Source organism: Muntiacus reevesi, chromosome 19, assembly GCF_963930625.1.
Source record: "Muntiacus reevesi chromosome 19, mMunRee1.1, whole genome shotgun sequence".
Classification (NCBI taxonomy): domain Eukaryota; kingdom Metazoa; phylum Chordata; class Mammalia; order Artiodactyla; family Cervidae; genus Muntiacus; species Muntiacus reevesi.
In genome coordinates this window covers 31,810,629-31,837,768 of record NC_089267.1, presented here as the reverse complement: position 1 = coordinate 31,837,768, position 27,140 = coordinate 31,810,629, and the positions used below count along the sequence as shown (strand labels likewise).

At 36.0% G+C, this 27,140-nt stretch overlaps 1 protein-coding gene across 1 annotated transcript in view; it reads left to right on the top strand.

Moving 5' to 3' along the window:
* The window catches only part of RFX6 (regulatory factor X6), a 50,123-nt gene that overhangs the window by 9,907 nt on the left and 13,076 nt on the right, over window positions 1-27,140 (top strand). Inside the window, exons 5-10 of the mRNA XM_065911732.1 lie at window positions 8,079-8,156; window positions 9,199-9,226; window positions 19,143-19,250; window positions 22,767-22,844; window positions 22,962-23,075; window positions 25,135-25,184. Of these exons, the coding sequence (XP_065767804.1) occupies window positions 8,079-8,156; window positions 9,199-9,226; window positions 19,143-19,250; window positions 22,767-22,844; window positions 22,962-23,075; window positions 25,135-25,184 (456 nt within the window). The remainder of the gene's footprint in view (window positions 1-8,078; window positions 8,157-9,198; window positions 9,227-19,142; window positions 19,251-22,766; window positions 22,845-22,961; window positions 23,076-25,134; window positions 25,185-27,140) is intronic.

Here is a 27,140-nt window from a genome sequence, read left to right as displayed (position 1 = left end):
CCCTCCCTGCCAAGGAAACCAACAATCTCAATGGTAGTTTCTGCACGTTCTCAATACCAGTATAAAAATTGACTTTGCTTTTGAGGTTTTTTTCTCTCTTCTCTTTGATTCACCACCAATGTCAATAATATACTTTGATTTTTTTTCCTGTGCAAAAATTTTAAATTTAGATTTTGAATAAATAGAAATGGATCAAAATTCTATAGATACAAACAATGTTTAATGAAAATAATTCCTGCCTATTTTATATCATGAATGTATTATTTTGAATGTAATATATTATGGATTTTTATTGATGTACAAAGCATGGTGCTAAAGAGTTTTAGACAGTAGTAAGATAGGGTACATACTGTCAAAAAACTTTCACTATTAATATTCACGTATTCAGTAAACATTTTACTGTGTGTCCTGGTACTGACTAAGCCCTAAAGATACAATGGTTAGCAAAAGAGTCTGTGTCCCACCCTTGCTCAAAACCACTCAGCGGGATGAGGGAAAAAACAGAGGAGCTACTAGTAGATTTCATGAGACTTCATGCACACAGTAAACTGTTTGATTTGAAGTTACATTTTAATTTCTTGTAGACTTTGATCAGTCAAATCTCGGTTTTCAGACATGACAGATAAAAGCTATTATCTTATTTATTAGTAGTGATTTAGTGGGTTAATAAAACTGATATGGCAGCTGCTCTTATCATAGTAAGTTATTGCGAGGCCCTGAACAGCTTAATCCCATCATTTCCTTATCAGTTATCATTTGTCTAATGTAAACTAACATCAGGGCTACTAGCTCAGTGGGAACATATGTTTCAGGAATTCTATATAATGACAAAATGGAAAAGAAGACATATAGGTGTAGGTATAAGCTGATCATCAAATGAAGGAAAGTATTAGACACAAAGTAAATATTTTAGTACTAAAAACAGGAGCAATAATTTCATTTGTCCTATTAAAATATAACACACTGACTTTAAAATGTGGACATAAAAATTAATGAATAATTTTTTTCATTCCTAAAATGTAAATGATGTCTGTCACCTGATACAAGGCAAAGGACAGTTGATGCTAGTGAGTGAACACAATTTTGTTAATCACAAGGACTACTTGTATTATGCAAACATTTTATTAGCTAAATTAGGTAATCATACCCAGGATTCTTAAGTAGTTATCATATATCTTTTAGGATAAAAATAGATAAAAATCATACAGGGAGAAAGAACTATGAAATGTTTGGAAATAGAGTAACCTACAGGATAGGCATTGTCTATTGGTATATAAATTAAAAAAACTATTTATCCCATAGTGAGGCAAACCTCACTTTTTATTCAATATTTACATGTATATATTCTTATTATGCTAGAATATTTCTGGCAAATATTTCCTAGCAATATCTATTTTAGGGTAATATTTTAACAACAAATAATGATATAAAATGTTGCAAGTGAGATGAAAAAAATTCACATATACTTTGTTTGAAATTACTCTCCCCTGTTTTATGAGTTTTATCTTCAGCTGTTAGGAAGACAGAGAGCTGCTCAATTATCTCTCTCAAAGACACTAAATCATCACTCAGATGATAACATGTTCCTAGTTAGACTAAAAGGAAGATTAAAGGGGAAAGATTATTTTACTGGCACTAGAAGAAACTGGATATGAAGTGTGCTAAAGCATTACAATGGTCATTGCAAAATATTGAGATTTATATTTCTAGCAATTTCTAGTCTTTTCACCTAAATACACTGACTGCCATGTCCTTTATATACATTGTTCAGGTATACAACTTTTGTTCAACTCTAATATTTTACCAGTAACCTGAAAAGGCAGTCTTACAAAGCAATTATTGAAAACTATTGACTTTAAGAGAGTGTGTGTTTTATCAGTTTCTAGATTTCTAGCAGAACACATTGACTGGTCCAATAAATGAGGATTTTTCTTTACATAAATTTTTAAGGGGGAATACAATGAAGGGAAAGATACAATTCCCTTCCTCTAAATTTTATTGTAAGTAGGGGAGATAAGCTGTATATGCACATACCAATGGTATAAGATACAAAGCTACATGGGATAACTGACCAAGAGTTCAAAGGACAGAGAAATTAATTTTACCTAAGATACCATGCAAAACCTCATGTGTTGAAGCTATGCCTTGAAGCATGGATAACAAACTAGGATATGTAGGAAGAAGGGCATTCCCAGAGAAGAGCTCAACAAGATAAAGGCACTAAGGAAGGAAAGCAAACATTATTTATGGAAAGCAAGTAACTCAGAAAGAGATAAATTCTCTGTATCATTATTCAGTATAAATAGTTACCACTTACTAAGCAGCTGTTACTTGTAAAGAACTTTACATATACTTCACCTCGAATTTCCACAGCAGCCTGCAAGTAAAGTAATATTTATTTTACTTTACTTTATATGTAAACTATATTTCCAATAAATGTAATAGTTTATTATTATTATTATTCACAAAAGTGGAAGTGAAATTGAAGTTGCTCAGTTGTGTCTGACACTTTGTGACCCTATGGACTGTAGCCTACCAGGCTCCTCCATCCATGGGATTTTCCAGGCAACAATACTGGAATGAATTGCCATTTCCTTCTCCAGGAGATCTTCCCGACCTAGGGATTGAACCTGGTTCTCCCTAAATTATTCAGTACTTGTGGTAGAGTTAAAGGAATTAGTCAATTTCCTGACATCACATTAGACAAGAAATTTAGTCTCTATCAAATTTTAAATTGTGCTATATTTAAGTCTATGATAACTATATGCATGCCCTTTATTAACAAATTCTTGTTTATAACATTTTCTTTATGACACATTGTTATTTTTAACTTTTTTCATGTGATGAATGTATTTATTCAACAAATATTTATTGATTTTCCTTTATAGGGAGCTTATATTCTAGAGGGTATATTTGTTTACATATAGAATTTCAAATATGAAACATTCAGACCAATGATATTGTTCTTAATGATTCAAGTTAGCTATTAATTCTTAATGATTAATGTGAAGTTGGAGAGGGAGTGCATCTTCTGAGTGCAAGCATATTTGAACTATATTTCACCTAAGAATTTCTAATTATAAATTAAATTAAGATGCAGTGTAATTTTGTATCTTGGGTATGGAGGTAACATGGTCTCACAGTGAGTGCTCTGTGGAGCTTCTGGTTTGAATTTTGTCTTCAAACTCATAACCTTTCACACAACTTGATCAAAAAATCACATAACCTTTTTGAACTTTGCTTTGAAATGGAGATATTACTTTACTTGCAGGCTGCTGTGGAATTTCAAGGTGAAGTATAGGTAAAATTCTTTACATGTAATAGTTGCTCAATATTAAATAAATAGTGGTAACTATTTACACTAGTATTGACTATCACCTGCTTCAGTTTTAACACATGTTAATTTGGTATTGCAATTCTTTCTTTGCATGCTTCCCCCTGACCTCCGCCCCAAGACTACCCACTCCCCCAGGGCAGAAACCCTCATCAGTCTTTTTGTATCCTTAACTCCTGGCACACAGTAAGCCTTGGATACATGTTTGAAAGAAAGAGTGTTCACTCTTTCACTAGTTCCTTGTTGGCCAGCATGTTTATAAGGTTGTGCTCATGTAACACGCTCAAGTACCTCAACATGTCTCAATTATGAGACATTGCTAATGAGAAAGGGGCTGGCTGCTTCTCCCATGTAGAGTGGAAAATTGCTGACCAAGTTACCTTCTTCAGGTGTCAGTGTGTATCTGGTTGATGGTATCATTTATATGTGGCCTATGAATAAAATACATTACTTAAAAGATTTAGATGTAACATCTTGATTCTCATTGTAGGTGGAGGTATTAAACACGTCTATTTCTAAAGATGTGTGTGTGCTTAATTGCTCAGTTGTGTCTGACTCTTTGCAACCCCATGGACTGTAGCCCACCAGGCTCCTCTATCCATGGGGATTCTCCGGGCAAGAATACTGGAGTGAGTTGTCATGCCCTCCTCCAGGGGATCTTGCTGACCCAGGGATCGAACCCAGGTCTCCTGCACTGCAGGTGGATTCTTTACCATCTGAGCCACCAGGGAAACCCATTTTAAAAAATATTCTGCCTTAAAGATGAGAAGGGAGGAAACAAAATAAGAGCTGTTTTATAAAAATAAGGAACAAATGAATTGTGTAATAAAAATATTCTTTCCTTCTGAAGTAAAAAAAGAATTACAAATCCATGTTACTCGGCATTTTGGGGGGTCGTAGAGGATGTTGCAATGGCACCCCGCTCCAGTACTCTTGCCTGGAGAATCCCATGGACGGAGGAGCCTGGTAGGCTACAATCCATGGGGTCGCTAAGAGTCAGACACGACCGAGCGACTTCGCTTTCACTTTTCACTTTCAAGCATTGGAGAAGGAAATGGCAACCCACTCCAGTGTTCTTGCCTGGAGAATCCCAGGGACGGGGGAGCCTCGTGGGCTGCCCTCTATGGGATCACACAGAGTCGGACATGACTGAAGTAACTTAGCAGCGGCAGCAGCAAAGGATGTTGCAATTTTTACAAAAAGTGATCATCAAGTGATATTTTTAAATAAAAATAAAGTTTGCCTAAGGGTTGTTCAGTGTCATCACTATTCTGTGACTGGCAGGCAGCCTGGCTCAAGAAGCCATGAAGCAGGGTGAAATTCAGAAACGAATAGGTTCCTGGTTGATCATCCATGTCTGATTTTTCATCATTGTATTGACAGCTCCCACGGGGGTCAGGATAAGTGTGCCGTCTAACGTTTGCTGAACTCATGGTTATCCCTTTGATTTGTCTTACAAATTTTGTCTACCACATGTGAAGGCAATGTAGTTTCTTCTCCGTTTACATGGCAGATCATTTCATCGTGGTGTAATATTACTTACCTTTTGAAAAAGGATTATAGATGAGAAACAAGAAGGTCAAATTATATAAAAGAATGAGTGCTGAGTGCTAAGTTGCTTCGGTCTTGTCTGACTCTTTGTGACCCTATGGACTGTAGCATGCCAGGTTCCCCGTCCATGGGATTCTCTAAGCACGAATACTAACTAGAGTGGGTTGCTATGCCCTTCTCCAGGGTATCTTCCCAACCCAGGGACTAAACCTGTGTCTCTTAGTCTCCAGCATTGACAGGGGGATTCTTTTTACCACTAGCACCACCTAGAAGATCAATCAACTTTTAAAGCAATGCTTACCATGTATTGCTTCAGACAGTGGCTACAATGATGTTTTTATTAATTCATTTTAAATTGGAGTATAATTGATTTACAATGCTATGTTAGTGAAGTCTTTTGAACTGTGGGATCTATAGAGCAAAGAGCAAGCTTTGCTAAAGATCATGAAATTGCAGTTTATTTTCATTGTAATAGTTTCTCTTGTTCTCAGGCACCTCTTGCTTTATTCAACCCAATACAAAGTCATTTTCTTTTGGTATCTTAGTTCTAAAACCTAATAAAAGAAAAATAGTGAAAGAAAAAAAAGAAAAATAGTTATAATTATTTCAGACTTATGTTCACTAACTAATTCTAATATGCTTGATCGAATGTCATCTAAATATGTCCATTTGTTACGGTTTTTAGGTATTTACCTTATCATTTTCTATTACTATAGCTGCTTTTAGTAATGTCTTTATGTATAATTTAAATAGTTTTCTTCTTTTAGCTTCTAATTAGAGACAAATAAACTCAAAATTTTGGAGTTTGCTGAAGTTTCATATTTCCTTCATTTCTCTCTTTGTCCCAATATACCATAGAAGTTCTTTTCCCTTATCTACCAGAGGGTTATTTTCTTACTGTAAAAATGGAGCTTATTCTCTTTAGGTTAATAGACTGCTTTTGTTTTTCTGCCAAAACTGAAGGCTTGAAAACTTATTCCAAGTCTGCTATACTCATAAAATATATCTTCACTACCTTGATCAAATAGAACAGCTCTTTCTGAAGCATTTCTTATTATAATTATGTAATTTTTTTCATATTTAGAAATGCTTTCTTTTCCATCTCAAATGGCCCAGTGTCATTAGAGGCATCTTCTCTACCACTATACTGCCCTTAAAACCTAATGGGTGAGAAGCCATCTCTGGGACTCACACAGAGGGCTCTATTTCTGCCTTCTTTCAGCTGGTCTCCTCAGGAGACAAGGAATTCACAGCCCATATGGATGTGCCCACCTGGAGACCACACACCCCTTCCAGCCCACATTTTAAGGCCATGGGGCCCAAGAACTCCAAACAGCCTCAGGCCTGCCTCCTGGGGCTATGTGGGCCTCTTCCCTCATCCATCCTCAAGAGACATAGACCTGCTCGGTGGCTCAGGGGCAGCTGTCCAGGTGTGTGTGAGGGTGGATCTTGGATGTGGAGGCTGGAGTGGTCTCAAGCAGCCCCTCGCAGTGAACAGAGGAGCAGAGGCTGGGGAGAGAAGTGAGGTGGGGATGGCTCTTCTCACACTACCATGTTTCCTCATGGATCCTCAGGAGTCTAGACGTTCTAAGTTCAGACCTACCCACCAGATCATTATGGCGGTAACTGTCAAGGCAGGAGGACAGGGACATTTTGTTTCACAATGTGTTCCCTCGATTTATATATTTTAAGTAAGTAGGTATAAGGCCTGTGGGCCTCCATTTGTACTCTTGTCCTGAGACTTGAAAACATTTAGGGTTAGAGTTACTCTGCGAAGTCTCTTCTTTATTATTGATGTCAGCAAAGGGGCCTTGAAGCATAGATCCTCCATTGTCTTCTCCGCTTTAAACTCAGATGGCAATGCTAAGAAATGAATTTTTAAATATGATTACACTGGAGTCTACTGGAATCCCCCTTATCCTTTTATTTCATTCCTTCCCTGATTTTATTTTATTTTTTTATTTTTTATTTTTCAGTGGGTCTTGTCATACATTGATATGAATCAGCCATAGAGTCCTTCCCTGATTTTAGATGAATGCAAATTGAAATGGTAGATAACCAAATATTTAATGGTGCTATGTGGTAGGCAGAGAAGAAAAGGGAAAGTGCAGGCAGAAATTAGCAGACTTTGGCCACCCTCACTAAATACCCACTGTCTGACTGGTGTTTGTGCCCCGTGTGTAGCATTTGTGCTGGAGTGTGAAGTAAGTCAGGATTCTGCAGTTGAGAATGAGGTACAACTTGAGATTCCATGGGATGCTACATTTGCCTGTGTCTCAGGTTCCATAGGGCTTCCCTGGTGGCTTAGAGGTTAAAGCATCTGCCTGCAATGTGGGAGACCTAGGTTCAATCCCTGGGTCGGGAAGATCCCCTGGAGAAGGAAATGGCAACCCACTCCTGTATTCTTGCCTGGGAATTCCCATGAATGGAGGAGCCTGGTTGCCTACAGTCTATGGGGTCACAAAGAGTCGGACACGACTGAGCGGTTTCACTTCACTTCAGGTTCCATAGAGAAACTGATAACAAATTGTTTGTCACACTGTTACATTCCATGTTTCATATTTCCACTGATTCATCACATAGTTGTTTTCTCCCCACTGTTGCACAAAAACTTGAAGTGAAAATGATGGTGAATTGGGCTTTTCACTCCTCCAGAGGGAAATAATTTTTAAAGGGTCATATGCTTTGTACATATTCCTATACATGACATCATCATCTTCCCCACGCATAATGTCACATTCTTCTCCATTCAATAGAGGTACTACGAAGAAGACCCACCATTTTCTGTTTCAATTGACCACATTCAAATTGAACCAAGCAATTTGTAGATAGATACACTGGGTATACTTAGAGCCAGTGTCTACATTTACAAATTTAAGTGCCTACAGTTAAAGGCCTGCAATTACATTTTTTTTCTTTTTCTGGCTTTTGAAACTTAATTTTTTAGAGGTTTGAGAGGGATTGGCAATAGGTGATTTTCCTTCTTTTTCAAGCTTAGAGCCAGAAATATAAGCATAAGTAGGGTTAGTTACTGTTAAAGAAGGATTAAACACATTAAGATGTTACTTGAAAAAAGTCAGGAAAGGAAGATGATGATCAAGGGACTGCAGTTCTAACCTGTGATCCACTTCAATTCTACTTTAGTTTTCCACTTCAAAAAACTATATTAACACAGAGCTGGTTCTTGTTCTAGGTATCATTATTATGGGATTGGCATCAAAGAGAGTAGTGCATATTACCACTCCGTTTATTCTGGAAAAGGCCTGACAAGGTAGAGTCCTGCTATCTTCAAGACAAGTTCTCTGAATGTCCTTAAATAATATATATCAAATAAAATGACTTGCTAATGTTTTCCTTTAAGCATCAGACCTGAATTTTAACTTTGTATGGACACTTACAATGACTGGGCAATTTATATAATTTGCAGCTATTAATGAGAAATTAATGGTGAGCCAGGTGTCTCAGAGAGATGTAAAAGAGAAACCAGGGAAGCAGAATTGCTTTTAAATTAATATTTGCTTATAAGGCTAAATTGGTTTTCAAGCTAGATTCAATAAAATAAAGGCAGAAAATGTATTTTTTTTCTATGAGATAACCTACTTTAAAGATGCTTTGGCCAGTATCTTATGAAAACGGAAAGCGTATTCATCTCTAGTCACATATGCTCTGATATACCAGCTTACTTTAGTATGATAAAGCTACTGACCCCAGGCTACCAAGTCTCTGTGAAGGAAAAAATACAAATGAATATAAAGAACATGTTGCTCTAATCTGCCATCAACTTTCAGGACTATGTTATTGCCAAGTAAGGTGGCATCCAATGCAATTATTATTTTTTAAAATATTAGAACTGCAAATGATTAAATCTGCATCCGAAATTTCTTTATGGTATGATTTACCAAGAACTGCTCTTAACTCTCAAAAGAATGATTTATTTTTAAAAGTAAGGTATCTTGTGGATAAACAAATAACTTCAGTCACTTGAGTCATACTAAGATGAACTCAGATACTATAGAGAACATAATGGCAGCTTATTAACCACTGCTTGCTGTGAAGTGAAAATACAGGCTAGAACACACAAATTCTTAGTATTGTGTGCCTTCATTGTCTCAATTCTTACCTGACTCTGCTCAATAGCCTTTATTCTACTTTCCCTTAGAAGCTTGGGTCCCTTTGAAAATCAAACACATTTCTCTAGATTTATTTCACTAGTTGTGGTATAAAGTTACTACTTTTGTAGGTCCTCTGCATTTCCTTGATAGCTATAACTGTGTATATATTTTTAATTACTGAAAAATGTTCTTATTTTTAAGGTTTTCTGGAAGCAAGCTGAAGAATGAGGTAAGAATTATTTTCATTTATATTGTATATCAGTTATAACTTGTATTACAAGCTTAACAATAGGGCTATTCATCTTTATTGGCGAATATAGAAGTAAATGTTATTTATTAAGAGTCCCTTGAACGGCTGAGCACTTCAGAGTTAAATTAGATTTGGGGCAACTAACGATTCTTTACATGGACCTACTGAACCTCCAATTAACCTAGCAGGGGGGAATTTTTCAATTATTCTCACCTAATATTAGATACTTGAAAGAGTATTTTTTAAAAGACCACCATTGATCCAAGAAATTTTTACTTAAATTAAAAAAAGAAATTTAAAGCTGAGGATATGGAAAAAACTGGTGTTTGGAGTATTTATAGCTATTTAGACAAAACCTTTAATAGTTGTCAAGAACCCAAATGTTATGCTGTGATGTTTTATTGTGTGTGTGTGTGTGTGTGTGTGTGTACGTGTGTGTGTGTGATTTTGCTGCTGTCTTCTGCACTGGGGGTGACGGTGGGGTGTGGCAGAGGTGGGAGCTAAGGAGAAAGGGCCCATCACACACACAGCACACACTTTCTCACCCAGCACACACTTTCTCTGTAGACTCCCCTCCCGCTTCTCACTCCCAACCAAAGAACAGATCAACAAACTGACTTTATCTAAATGAGTTAAACAACCATTAGAGACTGCATGGCTAATTAGGCACATGATCAGGTCTTCGTTATCCTCCAGTTAACTAGTCATTAAAGGAGGTGCCACAGAATCCTGGGCCCATGACGATGTGTTGTGTGGTCCATCTGGACCTGAGGTAAACTATAACTCCATTAGTTTGGTGAAATGATACAAACATATTAAGAAATAATATAAAAACCCCCAATCTTCTGAAATGACCAATTTCTTCCCTCGAGTGCTTTTAATATAGTTAATGGCTAATTACATAATAAAATCCTCCAGATTGCTTTTTTTATCAATGAAATAATAGCTCTTTATTAGATAAACAGTTGTGAAAGTGCAAAAATATTGACTTAGAAATACACTTCAGTTGACTGAAGTTTATGTCAATAGGGAGTTTAAATCATTTCTCTCAGGTGTTCCTTCTACTGTTTTGAAGAGCTGCTGGTACCATCAGTCCATTAGCTGCCACAGCATGCAGGTGGCAAGCCTTGCTTTATCGAGTAAAAGAAAAATTTTTCTCATGTCTACTTCTTCCTCCTTAGAAGAGCACAATAAAAACTCGGGTATAGATTTTGTTAATAAAGTAAAAATAATTTTTTGATTGAGCTGTACAGCCTATTTTTCTAAAGCTACCTGAAGCAATAATAGAATATAATTATTGTGATTATTATATAAATGAACACAGCTAAGGGCTTTCTAAAAGCTCAAAAATACTCTTCTTGTTGTTCAATCACTAAGTCATGTCTGACTTTTTGTGACCCCATGGACTGCAGCATGCCAAACTTCCATGTCCCTTACTATCTCCTGGAGCTTGCTCAAACTCATGTTTGTTGAATCAGTGATGCTATCCAGCTATCTGATCCTCTGTTGCCCCCTTCTCCTCTTGCCCTCAATCGTTCCCAGCATCGGGGTCTTTTCCCGTTGAGTCCAGATAATTTTAAAAAATTATGATAAGATACTTGTTTAACAAAATTGAAATTTTAAAAAATTGTTTTGCATTTGGAGTGACCAACCGTCAGTTTGCTCAGGATGTGAGAGTTTCAGTGCATATCTTCATATCCTTCAGGTCATTTAAGCATTAAGGATGGTGAGGTAGGGAAAATAGGTAATAATATTGCCAATTTGCAGCTAAGGAAACTGAGATGTATTTGCTTTCTTACAAATTCAAAATAAAATTCTATTTTTTAAACCCATGGTTGAAATGTTAATTGATAGATATGTGGTATTACAGGTATGAGGGAACAAAACTGTGAATGGGTAAATTTGTATATTGTATACAAACTATATATATTTTGTATATATACTATAAGTATATATACATATATATATAAGTATATATACTATATATATATATATATATATACTATATATTGTAGCAGAAAAACATACCTTGAGCAAGTAATCATAACTAATTATAAAGAGTGTCTTGAGGATTAACCTAGTATGTGATTAAGGACACTTCCCACAGGAAGTAACATTTAAAGATAGAACTGAGATAAGCAGGATTTTGGAGGAGGAGGAGGAGAAGAGTGGTCCAGACAGATGGAACATAGATTAGGATTTCTCAGCCTTAGTACCACTGACATTTTAGGCCAGATAATTTTGTGTAGTGGGAGATGTCCTGTGCATTTGTAGGATATTTCAGCATCACAGAGTCTCTGGTTTCTATCCTTCAGATCCAATAGCTCTCCCTCCACCTCACTGTGAAAACCAAAAATGTCTCTGATGTTGCCAAATATTAAAAACCAGCAAACAGGAAGGCAAACAAAAGGAGCATCATGCTATAGATACATGGATAATCTGGATAAGAAAATATCCAAATAAGGATAAAAGCCCAAAGGATGAAGAGAAATGACTGATTTTAGCCAGGAAGTACTGGAAGAGAAGCAGGTAGAAAGACTAGAAAGACGAAGGGCTCAGTTTGGACTTGCTATATTTGATGTTGTGTCCAACTCTTTGTGACCCCATGGATTGTAGCTTGCCAGGCTCCTCTGTCCATAGAATTCTCCAGGCAAAAATACTGAAGTGGGTGGCCATTCCCTTCTCCAGGGGATCTTCCTGACCCAGGGGATGAACCCAAGTCTCCTGCATTGCAGGCACATTCTTTACCGTCTGAGCCACCAGGGAAGCCACCAACGAAAAGACCCTGATCCTGAGAAAGACTGAGGGTGTGAGGAGGAGAGGGTGACAAGGATGAGGTGGTGTATAGCATCACCAACTCAACAAACATGAGTTTGAGCCAACTCTGAGAGATAGTGAAGAACAGGGAAGTCTGATTTGCTGCAGTCTGTGGGGTTGCAAAGAGCCGGACACGACTTAGTGGCTGAACAACAACAAATATTTGATATGTTTATAAAATATCCAGTGTGTACTTGAAGTGAGCAGTTGGATATATATGACTGGATGAGAGGATTTAGGTATTTAGTTTGATGGTGATTGAAGTCATGGTGAAGGGTAAACACATTTAGGGAAAAAATAAATGAGAAGAAAAAAACATTATGAGAAAAGAGTTGTGAAAAGTGGGAAAGAAGAACAAGAGGAGAAGCCAGAGAGGGAGGAGAAAGGAGAACATAGAGGCACAGAAGCCAGAAGAAAAGAGTGATTCCAAGGGAAGGGAATGGTTGCTGCTATCAAATGGTGCTATAGGGTCATTAAGATACAGACTGGAAAAGGTCTATGGAATAAGTACAGATAATAACTGCAGGGAGAGCATTTTCAGTGCTAGGGTTTGAGTGAGTTGTGAGAGAACTAGGGTTTGATTGATTTGTGAAATGAGTGGGCAGTGGAATTGAATGTAGAAAATTTAAGTCAGGATAGGGGTGGGCTTGACAGTTAGTTCAAAAGGAAGATTGAACCATGGTTCTAATGTTGATAACACATAGTCAGTAAAGAGTAGAGACTGAAGATGTGAAAGAGAGTCGAGAGTACAGGGCCACGAAGAGATGGGCAAGGAAGAGCTTTGGAGTGGAGGAAGTGGCCCTAGAGAGAAGGACATTTATTTCATTAAAACTAGAAAGAGGAATGGGTTCGTTCAGATGAAGTGGGTTTGTGGATTTTGTGGCAGGAAATTGAGATAGTTTGGTGGTTTTGGTTTTCTCTCTGAGGTATCAGCAGTCAGGTCATTTTCTGTGAGTGAAATCTTGGTAGGGGCTGGTAGAAGTCTAAAGAACTTTGAAGTCCCAGCTCTTCTCAGTCAGGACTTCCAGAGAGAATGTAGTCTTAATACCTCCAAGGCATCCATTGTATGTAGGGAATAAGCTCTTTTAGGCATCTGGAATTGTGCTAGCCAAGTGCTTTCCTTGGGAGAACTGAGAAAATGGTCATTCAAATTGTTTCCTACAGAACTTTTCTCACAGATTCCCTGTTGAGAGAGGTGGGAACAGTCTCTGTGGAAGACAGGAAAGGTAGAACATTGTAAAATGTAAATTTCAGGAAACAGCAGAAATGCAAAATATTTGGGAGTAATCAAAAGAAAAGGCATCCCTGGTGGCTCAGATGGTAAAGAATCTGCCTGCAAAGCAGGAGACCCAGGTACAATACCTGGGTCAGGAAGATCCTCTGAAAAAGGGAATGGCTACCCTGTCTCAATTCTTCCTTAAATTTAGATATTTAATACTCTATTTAAAAATCTGAATGAGCAGTTACTTTTGGAAATTAACTTGATCTAAAAGGATATATGGGGTTTCCCAGGTTGCTCAGTGGTAAACAATTCACTTGCCAATGCAGGAGACGCAAAAGACACGTGTTCAGTCCCTGGATGGGGAAGATTCCCGGCAGTAGGAAATGGCAACTCACTGCAGTGTTCTTGCCTGGAAAATTCCATGGACAAAGGAGCCTGGCGGGCTACAGTCCATGCGGTCACATGAGTATGACATGACTCAGTGACTGAGCATGCATGCATGCACGCACAAAGGATATACAGGAAGTAATAGTTAAGAGAAGTATAAAGAATAATCAAAGGAGACTTGTCTGGCAGATATCAAAATTATGACACTATTATACTAACTCAAATGTAGGTAGAACAAATCTACAGCAGAGATTAGATACCTGAAAAAAGGCCCAAGTGTACGTAATAATTTAGTATGTGATCAAGGACACATTATACCCAATGAAGGAAAAAGTATTTTTCAATGAATTTTCATAATTCCTTTATGGAAGAAGAGAGAGTAACAAATAAATAAATAAAATTCTTCAGGGCATGATGTTAGAAAAATGGTCTATTTTGGAAAAAAAATTTTTAAAGCTCATATCTTTATGAAGTTCATATAAGTTATTAAATACAAAAATAATAATTAGAAGGAAACATATCTACCTCACTTCTGAAGGGGGAATAACTTTCTAAGCATGAAAACAATTTAAGAAATTTCAAAGGGAAAAAAATGAAAACATGAAATTGAAAAAAATTCTTTAAATCAAAGTATCATACACAAAATCTGAAGTCAAAAAAAAGACAATGAGAAGATATTATTCCATTGTCACATGCAAAAATGACAATAGAATAATATCTCTACTACATGAAGAAATACTACCAATTTATTTAAAAAGTAGGAGGACCTCAATAACAATTTTTTAAAAAGACATGAATAGAGAAAATATACGAGGAAGAAAAGGCCAATAAATGCATGAAAATGAACTACCAAATAAATTTAAATTAATATTTTAAATAATGAAATTATCAAATATAAAAATTATTATTAAGCTGGTAAAAGTATGGTGAGATAAGCTCTTTCATATCCTGCTGGTGAAGACAGAACAAATTTTCTGAAAGATCATTGCAAGATCCATGTTCAAATCTTAGAAGTGTTCATACTCTTTCTCCAACTAATTTCACCTTTGTATGAATCTCACATAAAGAAATAATAGAAAATGCAAACAAGATATTACGTACAAAATTGTTGTTGACTATGGTGTAAAACATATCAATCTAAATGACTAATAATAAAGAATGGTTGAATAATTTGTAAGACTTTTATAGGACTGAATATCATATCATTTATTAAGACTTTTAATGACATGGAGAAGTGTTAGGAAGCAAAACAGGATGCAAAAACAAATGTATGTTTATATGGCTTCAAATATATAAAATATATAACATAAAACTGGATATATATCATATATAAGTGACAGAGGATTAATATATACAAATACTATGCAGTATGGTAGCCACTACCCACAAATCACTATTAATTACATAAAATAAAATATTCAGTTTCTTTGTCACATTATTTACATTTCAAGTGCTGACCAGTGAATATTATATTTGAACAATGCAGATAATAGAACATTTTCATCATCCCAGAAAGTTCTATCAGATGGCACTGTTTTAGAGTGTGTTCACCTCAATAATAAAAATTGTCTGAGCCACCAGAGAAGCCCAATAACAAGATAACCCAATAGAAATATAGTAAAGTATATGAACCAGAGAAGGCAATGGCACCCCACTTCAGTACTCTTGCCTGGACAATCCCATGGATGGAGGAGCCTGGTAGGCTGCAGTCCATGGGGTCGCTAGGAGTCAGACACGACTGAAGTGACTTAGTAGCAGCAAAGTATGTGAACAGGCAAGTCACCCAAGATGAAAAAGAATGACATATGTAGTGTTGGTGCTCATGGTGCCTTATCTGATTGACCGGGTTCTGTAACGTGTGTGTGCGTGCGTGCTAAGTCACTTCAGTCGTGTCTGACTCTGTGTGACCCCGTAGACTGTGGCCCGCCAGGCTCCTCTGTCCATGGGATTCTCCAGGCAAGAATACTGGAGTGGGTTGCCATGACCTTCCTCAGGGGATCTTCCTGACCCAAAGATTGAACCTGTGTCTCCTGCAGCTCCTGCATTGCAAGCAGATTCTTTACCACTGAGCCTCTGGGGAAGCCCTCTATACTGTGTACTCAATAAATATTTTGAATACCCCCCTGCCAATATATACATCTATTTTTAAATCAGGAAAATGAACATTAATATCTTAACAAGTAATCATTTTACTATTACTGAACTAGCAGCAATTAAAACTATTAAAATATAGTCTTGTTAAGAATGGGAGCTAAGAAGCTTTTCTAAGTGGTAGAAGGGGCAATACCTAATAAAACAGAAAGTTCACACACAGTATGACTGCCTTCCTAGAGAAACCTTCACACTGTGCACAAGAAGGCATGCGTGTGGATGTTCATTACAGTATTGTTTATAATTTCAGAATACCAAAAAATAAAATTCTATTATGATATAGTAGGAAAATAAAATTTTATATATTTAAGAAAATACTATACTGCTTTGGAAATGAGTGAACTATAGTCTTAAGAATCAAATTAGGTTCATCTCAAATACTTAAAGTTGTGTGAAAAAAGCTCATTGAATGTAGAAAAATACATACTATATGGTACCAGTTTTAAAGCAAATAGTGTATGTTATTTAAAAGCATTTACATATGAGGGAAATTTTTAAAGGTTTGTATAGTAATGATATAAACCAAATCCAGAACATTAATTATTCCTTATGAGGGGGATGGGAATGAAATTAGAGAGGGCAACAGAGGCCACTTTAGTATTTCAAATGTCTGATGTCTCAAGATGGTAAGTAGGAGTATTTATTACTTTTTATATATACCTTCTTTTAAGTTTTAAATGACTCATAATATAAAAGTGAACAAAATCAATGGCAACAAAAGCAAAACAAAACATGGAGAGGAAATTAAGGCTCATTATCAGCCACCAGTATGAATTTTGATTGCTTAAAATGTTTTATTCATAAATATAGTGGTTCCCATTTCAAAAATATCTTGGAGAAAGTCTCAGAACCCTTTAATTGCCAGGAATAAACAAACAAATGAAACCTAGTTTTAATACTTTGTTCTGGTCGAAGAAAACTTTTCCTGTGAATCTTCCAGTGTGGGTCCAATTTTATTTTCAGTGGCTCTAGTAATGAAGTTGCCATTATTTTCTAGGGAATAGTCCCTTGATTTCATACATTTCAACCAGAAAGTTTCCCTGATAGCCTTCTCCTTAATATCAACCATTCATGACCAGTTTAACAACTTTGTACCAAGATAAATAGCAAATCCTCCCTCCTTGGTATATGCTTTTCAAATATTTGTAGACTGTTATCATGCCCTCTTTTAGTCATCACTTAACCAAACTGTGCAGCTTAAATCCTTTAATCTTTCCTCATAAATCAGACCCTCTTGCTTCTAATCATATTGTTTCTTTTCTGTAGGTTCCTTCTTGTTTTCTTTTGGAAATAAGATTCCTAATCGTTCAAACAAGAGTAGTGAAGTCATCAGTTGAGAGGAAAAAAGTAGAAAAAGAAACAGACCTCCATAGCTGGTCTAAGATTTGGCACCTCATTTAGTGCAATTAAAATAGAAAACCTATTAGTGGAATTAAAATGAACATCTTCTAATTTTTCCCAGTTTATCAATCTCTCCTTTCTTTTTGTGTTATAGGTTCTAGACAGAATATTATCATTTAATTTATACCAGCTTTGTACACATTTGTTAACATATCCAGGCAAATTTAATTTTTGAATTTTTTTCTTTAGGCACTCTTCCCCCTGTTGATGTTCCATATGTGTTGCTAGCTTCTATGACAAAAGTATTGTTTATCAGCATGAGAGTTTTAAATAATAGTTAAAAGACGTATACTCTGATCCTTAATATGTGTTTCCATAGCACTCTAACATTTTTACTGGGAAATGTATTATTGTAACACATGCACACACGGAGTTTTAAAAATAAGCATAAGATAAAAACTCGTGACCTACCTCATTGTTTAAAAGAGAAGTCCTCTTTGTGCCTCACCGCAATCACTTCCTGTCCCTACCAAACACTACTGCTCACAGAATTTGGTGTTAATTACTCCTTTGTCCTTCATTAAAGTTTGTCACTTATGAATGTATACCATAAATATTAAACAATGTAATGAGGCTGTACTTACTACCACTGAACTGTGTATTTAAAAATGATTAAAATAGTAAATATTATATATTGCTTATCATTGTCCAATTTGTTATCACCAATGCATTATTTATCATTGGCCCTACATAAAAATGGATTCACTTTTCCTATGACTTTCTGGTTTCATTCAACATTAGGTTTTGTAATTCATCAATGTTAATATATGTAGGTGTTCTCCACAAACAAAACCAACAATCAGTTGTGACCTATGAGTGTGTGTGTGCATGTTCAGTCAGCTGACCTTTTGCAACCCAATGGACTGTAGCCTGCTCTGCTCTTCTGTCCATGGGATTTCCTAGGCAAGAATATTGAAGTGGGTCACCATTTCCTCCACCAAGGCATCTTCCCATCCCAGGTATCCAACTTGTGTCTCCTACATCTCCTAACAGTGCTAAAGGCAGATTCTTTAACACTGAGCCATCTGGGAAGCCTTTGCTAAGGCTCTGGTTCCGTCATGACTATGTATTCTTACTCTGTCTTTATGTGTGGGTTTCTTGTAGGTACATTAGAATTGCACTATTATATGTTACTTATTTGTCACTTTTTCTGATTTTCGGAAAACTACCAGAGGGTTGCTTAGTGGCTCAGTTCTGTCTGACTCTTTGCAACCCTTTGGACTATAGCCCACCAGGCTCCTCTGTTCATGGGATTTTCCAGGCAAGAATACCAGAGTAGGTTGCTATTTCCTTCTCCAACCTTTGAAGGGTGCGTTCCAAAAGATTCAAAAGAAAACGAGTACCTGAATTTGGCAGAGGGAGGGAGGTTGAGATGGGAAAATTCTGAGTACTAGTTTGGAAATCTGAAGAATTAGTCTTTAATCACAATTTTACCACTAATTATCAACGAGGCATAATAAATTAAACTTCTTATCATCTCGTTTATTTCATCCATAAATGATTTGGTAATTCATAAGTGAATTTGGCAATTTCTGACCCTTTCATATTAAAGTAATTTCAGTAGTCTAAAAGTAGCTCTTTTAAAACATGTCATTAACAAATATAAACTTGTAAACTAAAGTTTCTAAAAGTTGTGAAAACTGAAAGTGTTTAAAACTAAAGTCTGAAGTAAAAGAAAAATGCCCAGACTATGGAACTATGTATGATTTGGCAACAGTAATTCTGCTGAAATACCTAGTTTATCCAGGTGTTTGATCTAATAAACAGTTTACCCAAACATCCTGACTTGTTATGGTTTGAAAGATAAAGAATGAAATTTTGTACGTTTCTATATTGTTAGAATTGTATGTTGTAGAATTGTATGTGATTATCAAATAGTTGATAATGATTTATTTCTTTTCATTTTTTAAATTATAGGGTGGCTTCACTCGTAAATATTCCCTTAGCTCAAAAACTGGAACACTTCTTCCAGAATTCCCCAGCGCTCAACACCTTGTGTACCAAGGATGCCTTTCTAAGGACAAGGTATCAATTAAAGATACTTCTCTATTGATTTTCTGATATGTTGGTTTCATATCTCAATTTGCTGGGAATCTCATGGCACTCGTGGGAAACAGAAATCTGCATAATCAAACATAATTGACTGATTTATAGGAGGGACAAATGTTTACTAACATTGATTCAGGACTTTCCAATTAATTATTTACCATCTCCCTGATAGTATATTATCAGAAGGTGGTAAAATAAACCTCAAAAGACTAAAGTTTATTTTTTATTTAAAACTCAGTATCAGGGAAGAAAATCCTAGAATGTGCCTATCATATGCAATTTCTTTCATTTTAAGTGTTATATTTTTCTATTAGCACAATTTCATTTCAGTAATTAGTCATCAACCACTTCTCTAGGACAGAATTTGTTCCTATCACTAAGGGAGAGATACCTAGCTGAATGGAAGGACCTTACTTGAAGATTCCAAAGATTCTTCTCAATTATAAAACTTTGTGCTCTGTTGCAAAATTTTTTGAAAGTTAAAGAAGAAACAGTTTCCTGAACTTCAGTTTATAAAATAAATTTCAATGCTTGTGTAGTAAAGTCTAAAGCTAAATGCTCCTCTCTTTCTAGACTTCTAGAGGCATTTGCTGGGTATCTGCTGACTGACTAATAGCAGAATCCATTATTATATCAGAGCATAAAGATTTCTGCATTCTTTTCAACTAAAGTTTATTTTCTACTAGCATTTGAGAAAATATTTTTCACAGTATATTTAAATCAGTTCATATTTTTAAGGTGCAAAGACAGATGAATATGATTAACAATGTCCAACTGTATTTAGTAATGGGCATTTGTAGAAATTGGAAATAAAAATGGCACGCTGTTAAAAAGGTTTATTCATAGATAAGTAGAGATGCACAGTAACTTCATTCTAATTTATGATGACAGACTTATTCTCCCACTAAGAACAGGCAAAATATTAAAGGTAGTTCTCAGATCCAGGCAAGCCTCCTGAAGTATGTCCACTTCCTACTATGCTCCTCTCCCATCATATTTCTCAAGGTCATCACATCATCTTTTAACCTTATGGAAATAATATGATATTATGACTTCAGATTGGAGACACCTCCAGTAAATGTTAACATGTGACAATTTGTGGGGGAACTTGTGGAAATCTGCGGGACCTTGGGGAACACAGTTCTTTGGGGGAGGGTATTGTTGGCTCACCTTTGTGGAGAGGATGGCTCACATGCAAACATATCAAGAAGATGTTTACTGTGTAAATATACCAGGTGAGGAGGGTAGACGGAGAGAGTAACAAAGAAAAAAAGAAGTGAAGAACATGTTCCAGTAGTTTATTTCAGCCTTCTCTACTAACCTCCAAGGAATTCCTTGTCTGTCAACTTGAAAAATTGGTCTGTAGATCATTTCTCACTCGGTATTCAAGATGCTTAAACAACCTCTGGTTTCTAAATTCATTCCCAGTGGCCCCCATCATGAGCCCCATACTTCCCTTTGTCCTTTGAGGACAGCTGGGCCCTGCCTTTTCCCTTCCTAGCCAGTAGCCAAGTTCCCCAGGTAACATGTCAGTTTGTAGAAAGAGGGGTGTGGCTGAAGCTGAACACTTTCAAGCACCTACTTTCTTGAGGCAGATATGATGGAGGCTGCCTAGTGAGAAGCTGACCCCAGTGAGCGGTGTTTGCTGAAGCTGAGGGACCTGTTTTTGCCCCCAGCAGAGCGTCACTCAAGACAGTTACTATCCCCTCACTTGCTCACTGACTTTACTAGAGCGAAGACTTGCTTTTGATTCTACCCTCTGTAATGTGATGTATGTTCTCAGAAAATTAAGCAAAATTATGTTTATAAAGACTGCAAAGTATGCTACAATGCAAAGTTCTTACCCTAGACTGTGTAACTATTAAATAAACAAAGTACCAATGATAAGATTTAAAATTTCTGATGCTGTCTGTATAGAAGAAAAAAATTTTGACACAAATAAATGGAAACACTTGTGAAGATAAAAGTTCACTTGTTCTTTAGTGGCTTTCAGGGATCAAAGGGTTAATTTTTGACAACAGTTATTAATTCCTTTCTATCATTCATGCTGTTCTTATCCTCATTTAAAACTATGTCTTGCGGTCCATCTGAAAATATAAAATTGTTGCTTAAGGTAAAGAGCATATTTCATTTGCATCAGTGGTGACATATCCTGGCAGGGGAGTGTAGTCAGCATACCTCCTTAGAGGTAGATTGGTAATTTGCATGCCATCATTTTACAGCTTTACACTAAACCACAAAGATGTCTGATGTCGCTGGGCTGCAGGGATAAAGGTTGGAGAGCAAAGAATTGGAGTAGGACACCCCTGTCACCATCACCACCCTAGATACTATCAAGATAAAAATAGTTAACCATAACATTGTATTATGGATTACTCCGGCCACTTTCATGTGTTAATTTATTTAGTCCTCATAACAACCTGATTAGATATTTACTGTTTTTATGATCTCCATTTTATAGATGAGGAAATTAAGACACAAATGTTAAGTACTTTGCCCAACATCACATAGCTATTAAGTGGCAGATGAAAGCTAGCATTCAAATCCAGGTATCCTGCAGGCAGAGTTCACACCTCTAACATCTAAGCCTGTTCCCCTGTTCACATAGAACACTCACCCTGTAACAGGTAGGAATATTTCTAGCTTATAAAAATAAAAATGTTTTGAACATGGGTGTTCCTAGTTTGCCAGAATATTAACAAGTTCTAACCCTCTGCAAATTGTAAGATATTTAAGATTTTCTATCTGTGGATACAAGTACTGGTGTGTACATGGAAATAGAGAATTTTTGTAACAGACATTTAATGTTGAAATCTTTTTTGGCCAACGAGTCATTTGATGTTATTAGTAATTTGAGGTTATACGGTAAGATCTTATACTTTGCATGAGGAAAATTGTTCCACGTGCATCACGTCTTGTTTTATCTTCTCCAACACCTTATAAGTAATATGTTATTACTACTTGAAGATACAAAACTTGGGGTCAGAGACAAAGCAACCTGTGCAAAACAGTGAGGTGGAGCCAATGTTCAGTGTTAGCTGACTCCACAGCCGAAACTGGAAACCACTGCACCAACCTGCCCAAGCACCTGCTTAATAAAACTGTGGGAAGAGTTACTGTATGTTACCATTTTACGTTTATTTCTCCAATCAAAGGAGATTTTCTTATTAAGCAGAAAACTACAATGTCGCTTTGACTGATAGTTCCCTGAACAGTCACTTTTTTCATTTTTCTTATCACACTGTCCTGCAGCCATCCATTTGCTCATCCTTCTCCCTTCATAATGCAGTATGCTCCTTAAAATAAGAATTATGAAAAAAAAAAAAAAAAGAATTACGCCTTTACCTTTGTTTCCTTGGCATTGAGCACAGCGCTTGGTCCATAACAGGAATTTTAAAGATGTGTTTGGATATATGAACAAACGTATGCATGAACAAAATGAAGGCAGCATTGAAAGGGTGCTTTTGATAAGATTTTTCTTCCTTGATATAGGTTGATACCCTAATAATGATGTACAAAACTCACTGCCAGTGCATCTTGGACAACGCAATAAATGGAAACTTTGAGGAGGTAAGAGTAATAAAGAATACTTTGCTGACTGTATTATGTAAACATTCTTTTCTTGTTTTTCATGCAAGTTCACCTTAAGGAAAAATGCTAATGTACGTACTCTTTGCTCTCAACTAGATTCAGCATTTCTTATTACACTTTTGGCAAGGAATGCCTGATCATCTTCTTCCCCTGCTTGAAAACCCAGTTATAATTGACATTTTCTGTGTTTGTGACTCAATTCTTTATAAGGTAAGCTCTTTAGGATGACTTAAGCATATATTTCTCATTCCATCTAAACTTCTCAATATGTTTTCAATAAACTTGTTATTTCTAGCTGGAGATACACTATTAATTTTTTCTGATTAGAAAGCAATCAGCTTAATAGTATGTATGTAATAGTGAATGTATTTTAATATAAATTTATATTAAGTAATACAAAAATCAGTTTCTGTTTACAGCTAAGAATGATTCTAAATGTGGCATACTTCCATAAAAACTTCCGTAATTTTATTAACTGTCTAAGATGTTTTCAGAATAAATAGTATCAGAGTTTGGGGAAAGCAGAATTACGCACTCTTACAAAACTAATAACTTGAAAAATCTGGAAATCTCTAATGTTAATGCATTAATGATGAATTTTGTTCTTAAGCCAAATAAGAGTCCCTAAGTGTCTACAGAAGGATCAGGAAGGATATTGAAAGCAAAGAGGAAATGGTTGGCCACAAAACCAGCCATTCAGCTGGAAAGAGGGTCGAGCTAATTCCCCCAGGAATCTGTTCCCAAGTGAGAGTACACAGAGATCCAAGCTGAGGGAGAAAACTGTATTATAATTTGGGTATTTTGAATTGAGTCTATCTGCATTAACCTGTTCAATTGTCATAAGGAAAAACAAAAGCTTTCCTTTTAAAACATATTAAGGATTTGGGTAAGCAAGAAAACCCAAGCTGGAGCTCTGTTACGTATTTCAGAGGAATAATCCATCTAAGTTAGTTGCTGCTATTACCTTCTCAACTTTGCAGAGAAGTAAAGCAGACACTAAACAGTCCAGAAGCATCTTTGCACATCGAGATCTGGGCTTGACCTAGGATGAGGGAGCCCATATTTTCATCCTCTGTTCCATTCTTCCTTATTGCAGAATAAGAGAAAGGAGTAAGTGCTGTATATTCTCTACCTTTAGTTAAAGTTGAAGGAAAGCAAAGGAGGGCAAGGATTGTCTCATTTCTCTGGGTCAAATAAGAATATCATCATGTAGAGAGAAATGGTTCAGTTTGCACTAAGTGATTATCTGCAACATTTAAGACATGAGGAAGTAATCGGAAAGGTGAAAGCAGGTGGTTCCACGAGTGGGTAAAGACCTGGGCTCACACACACACATTTACCAGCAGCAAGGTAAAGCTGTTCCGACTGTCTTTCAGACCTCCAAAAAATATCCGTAAAGCATGGCTTTCCCCATTGCCAAATGGTCTATTTCTCTGCCTTCAGCACAAAAGTCCAGAGTCTAAGTACCTTTCCATACACAAAGTTTTCCCCACAGTGAGTACTGTAAACAGAGTAGTGTATTGTAACATGAGCTTTGGCAAGACCTTCAGCCCACCTCTAGAGATTGCTCAGCTTTTAGTCTTTAAAACTGTACATAATCACCAAGGCCAGTTCATCGGTGACGAGCATACTGGACATCTATAATACTGTCTGGTTTTAGTGTTTCATATACGTGGACTACATGTGTGTTTTGCTAGTAGGCTACACAGGCCTTTGTAGATGAGGGTTTAATCTCATTTTGAAATATCTTCTGTAGCCTTCTTGGTCCTCGTCCCCAGACTGGCCCACTCAGTTTATGAGCCAGCCCAAGGGATCTGTATTGTTCATATCCTATCTGATTCCCCATCTCCCTTATTTATCAGTTTCTCCTGAGTTGGTATCAGTCGGCACTAATTTTTTCTTTCCACTTATTCTCATCAAGGTCCACTCACCATCTCACCCATGTTTAAGGTTCAGTCAGTCTAGCCCTTTCTTTTCAGTGTCCTTTATGTTCTGAAAACTAACACTCTGTACTCAGTATATTCATGTCACCTGCTTAACTGGCATTGAAGTATTTCTATATACCCCTCCCCTTGCCTTTTACACACACACAAACACACATACACAGTTCACATATGCATTCATTTTAGAGATAAAAGTATAACTTTCAGAAATGAGTTAACATATTCTCTAGAAAGTTCGGAATAAAAAGTAGCTGACAAAGAGTAAGTGTGTCTCTATAGAAATATTGAGTAAGGTTTTATGTTAACTCTCTTTTGCTGTGATTAAGGTTCTTACAGATGTACTCATTCCTGCCACAATGCAAGAAATGCCTGAAAGGTAGGTTCCGTCAATAAAATGTGATACTTGCTTGTAAAGAGTTTAACCTTATACATTATAGTAAAGCAGAACATTAAGTAGAAATTCATTCATTTGCCAGTATTATTTTCCTGCTCCTGTCCATTTGTTTTAGCTGAAGAGATGTGCCTCAATCTTTATATTCAAACCTCAATGAACAAAATTGATGGGACAATCCTGAAATCCCTTTGAGAGCTGCCCAAGTGAAAAATAAATATTTAAGTATAGTTGACCTTAAGATACCGAGGAAGTTCTTCAATGGAAACTGGCTGGAGAGAGATAAATGGGATAATTCGTGGAAAATAACCCCAATAAGAAAAGCATAAGGGAAATTGTTTTATATTTATTATACTTTAGTCTTAATTATGGAAATCAGAAAGTAACATAATGGAATTATTACCTTCTTTTTAACAAAGGAGTAAGATCTCAAATGGAAATGATGCCTGAAGATTTTTCACAAAGTCTTTTCTGATGTAAGAACAATAGAAACTTGAAACAAAGCCAATTTAAAAAACAATAAATTCTAATAAAGTAATGAAATTTATTTTAGTATTTGGGGATACAAATATACATAGGCGGGGATAATAGGTTCTCAATAAATACATGATGATTGATAAAACAATCTTTATTTTTTATTTACCTTTTCCTCTAGACTAGTTTGTTTATTTAAATAGTAGTTGGTCTGTCAATAGTTTCTTGTAATTATTGATATATAATCTTTAAGTATCTAATCTGAGCTCTGAATTAGGTAGACAACATTTCTGTGTCACAGCAGAATGGCTCTGCTTTACACAGTGACAGGCATTCAGTCAGGTGATGGCTTTGCCACTAAGTGTGTCCGACTCTTTGTGACCGCATGGACTGTAGCCCACCAGGCTCCTCTGTCCATGGGATTGTCCCAGCAAGAATACTGGAATGGGTTGCCATTTCCTTTTCCAAGGGATCTTCCTGATCCAGGGATCGAACCCTGGCCTCCTGCATCTACTGCATTGGCAGGCAGATTCTTTACCACTAAGCCACCTGGGAAGTCATCCAGCCTTGTAACTAACAAGTAGTAACAGCTGAATTTTATTAAACATAGTGTGGGAGTTTAATCTTACCTAAATTATTTCACTTAATTCCTACAACCAACCTGAAAAGTACTATTTATATATTATTTATATATTTATCTCACATATGCAAGTAGTTTGTATTCATTTAGAAAATGAAAAACATGCTTAAGTACATTTTAAAAATCAACTGATAATCTTAGATTTTTAATGTCAGGTTGTTATCTCACAAACCTTTTTCTAGGAATGTTAAAAAATGGAATTATAGTACATATACTATTGCAGTATACTGTGAAAATCTTTCCATATCAACAGATACAGATGATCATTTTTTAAATGATTGGATAGATATCCAGCATCTGAAAAATACTATATTTAATCAATTTTTTTTCATTGAACAATTGGATTTTTTTTTTGGAAAACAACTTGTCACACTATTCCAAACTGTTATCATCCCAAATTCACAAAGAGGAACCTAGGAGTACAAAGAAGTTAATTTATTTGCCCAAATTAGTAAGAAGCAGAACCTAGATTTTAATTGTCTGTTTAACTCGAAACGCTGCCTATTTTTATTGCTTTACCATGCCACTGCTCCTCAACATATGCCCTATCCTAAATATATTTAGATCAGTTTTGTTATGATATCATATGTCGGTTGTTGACTGATTTATAAATTTTTGTATATTCTCATAATATATATATACACAACCAACATTTGCAATTCTCTAAATAAGTTCCTATGATTTGTGGTAATTTATTCTATAGTTATGTTTGAATTATAGAATTATTAGGAATTTAAAATATAGGAATCATCAGGAATTATAGGAATATGTTACTAGAAACAAATATTAAATACCTGAAATGGCATTATGATCCTTATGCATGTCTC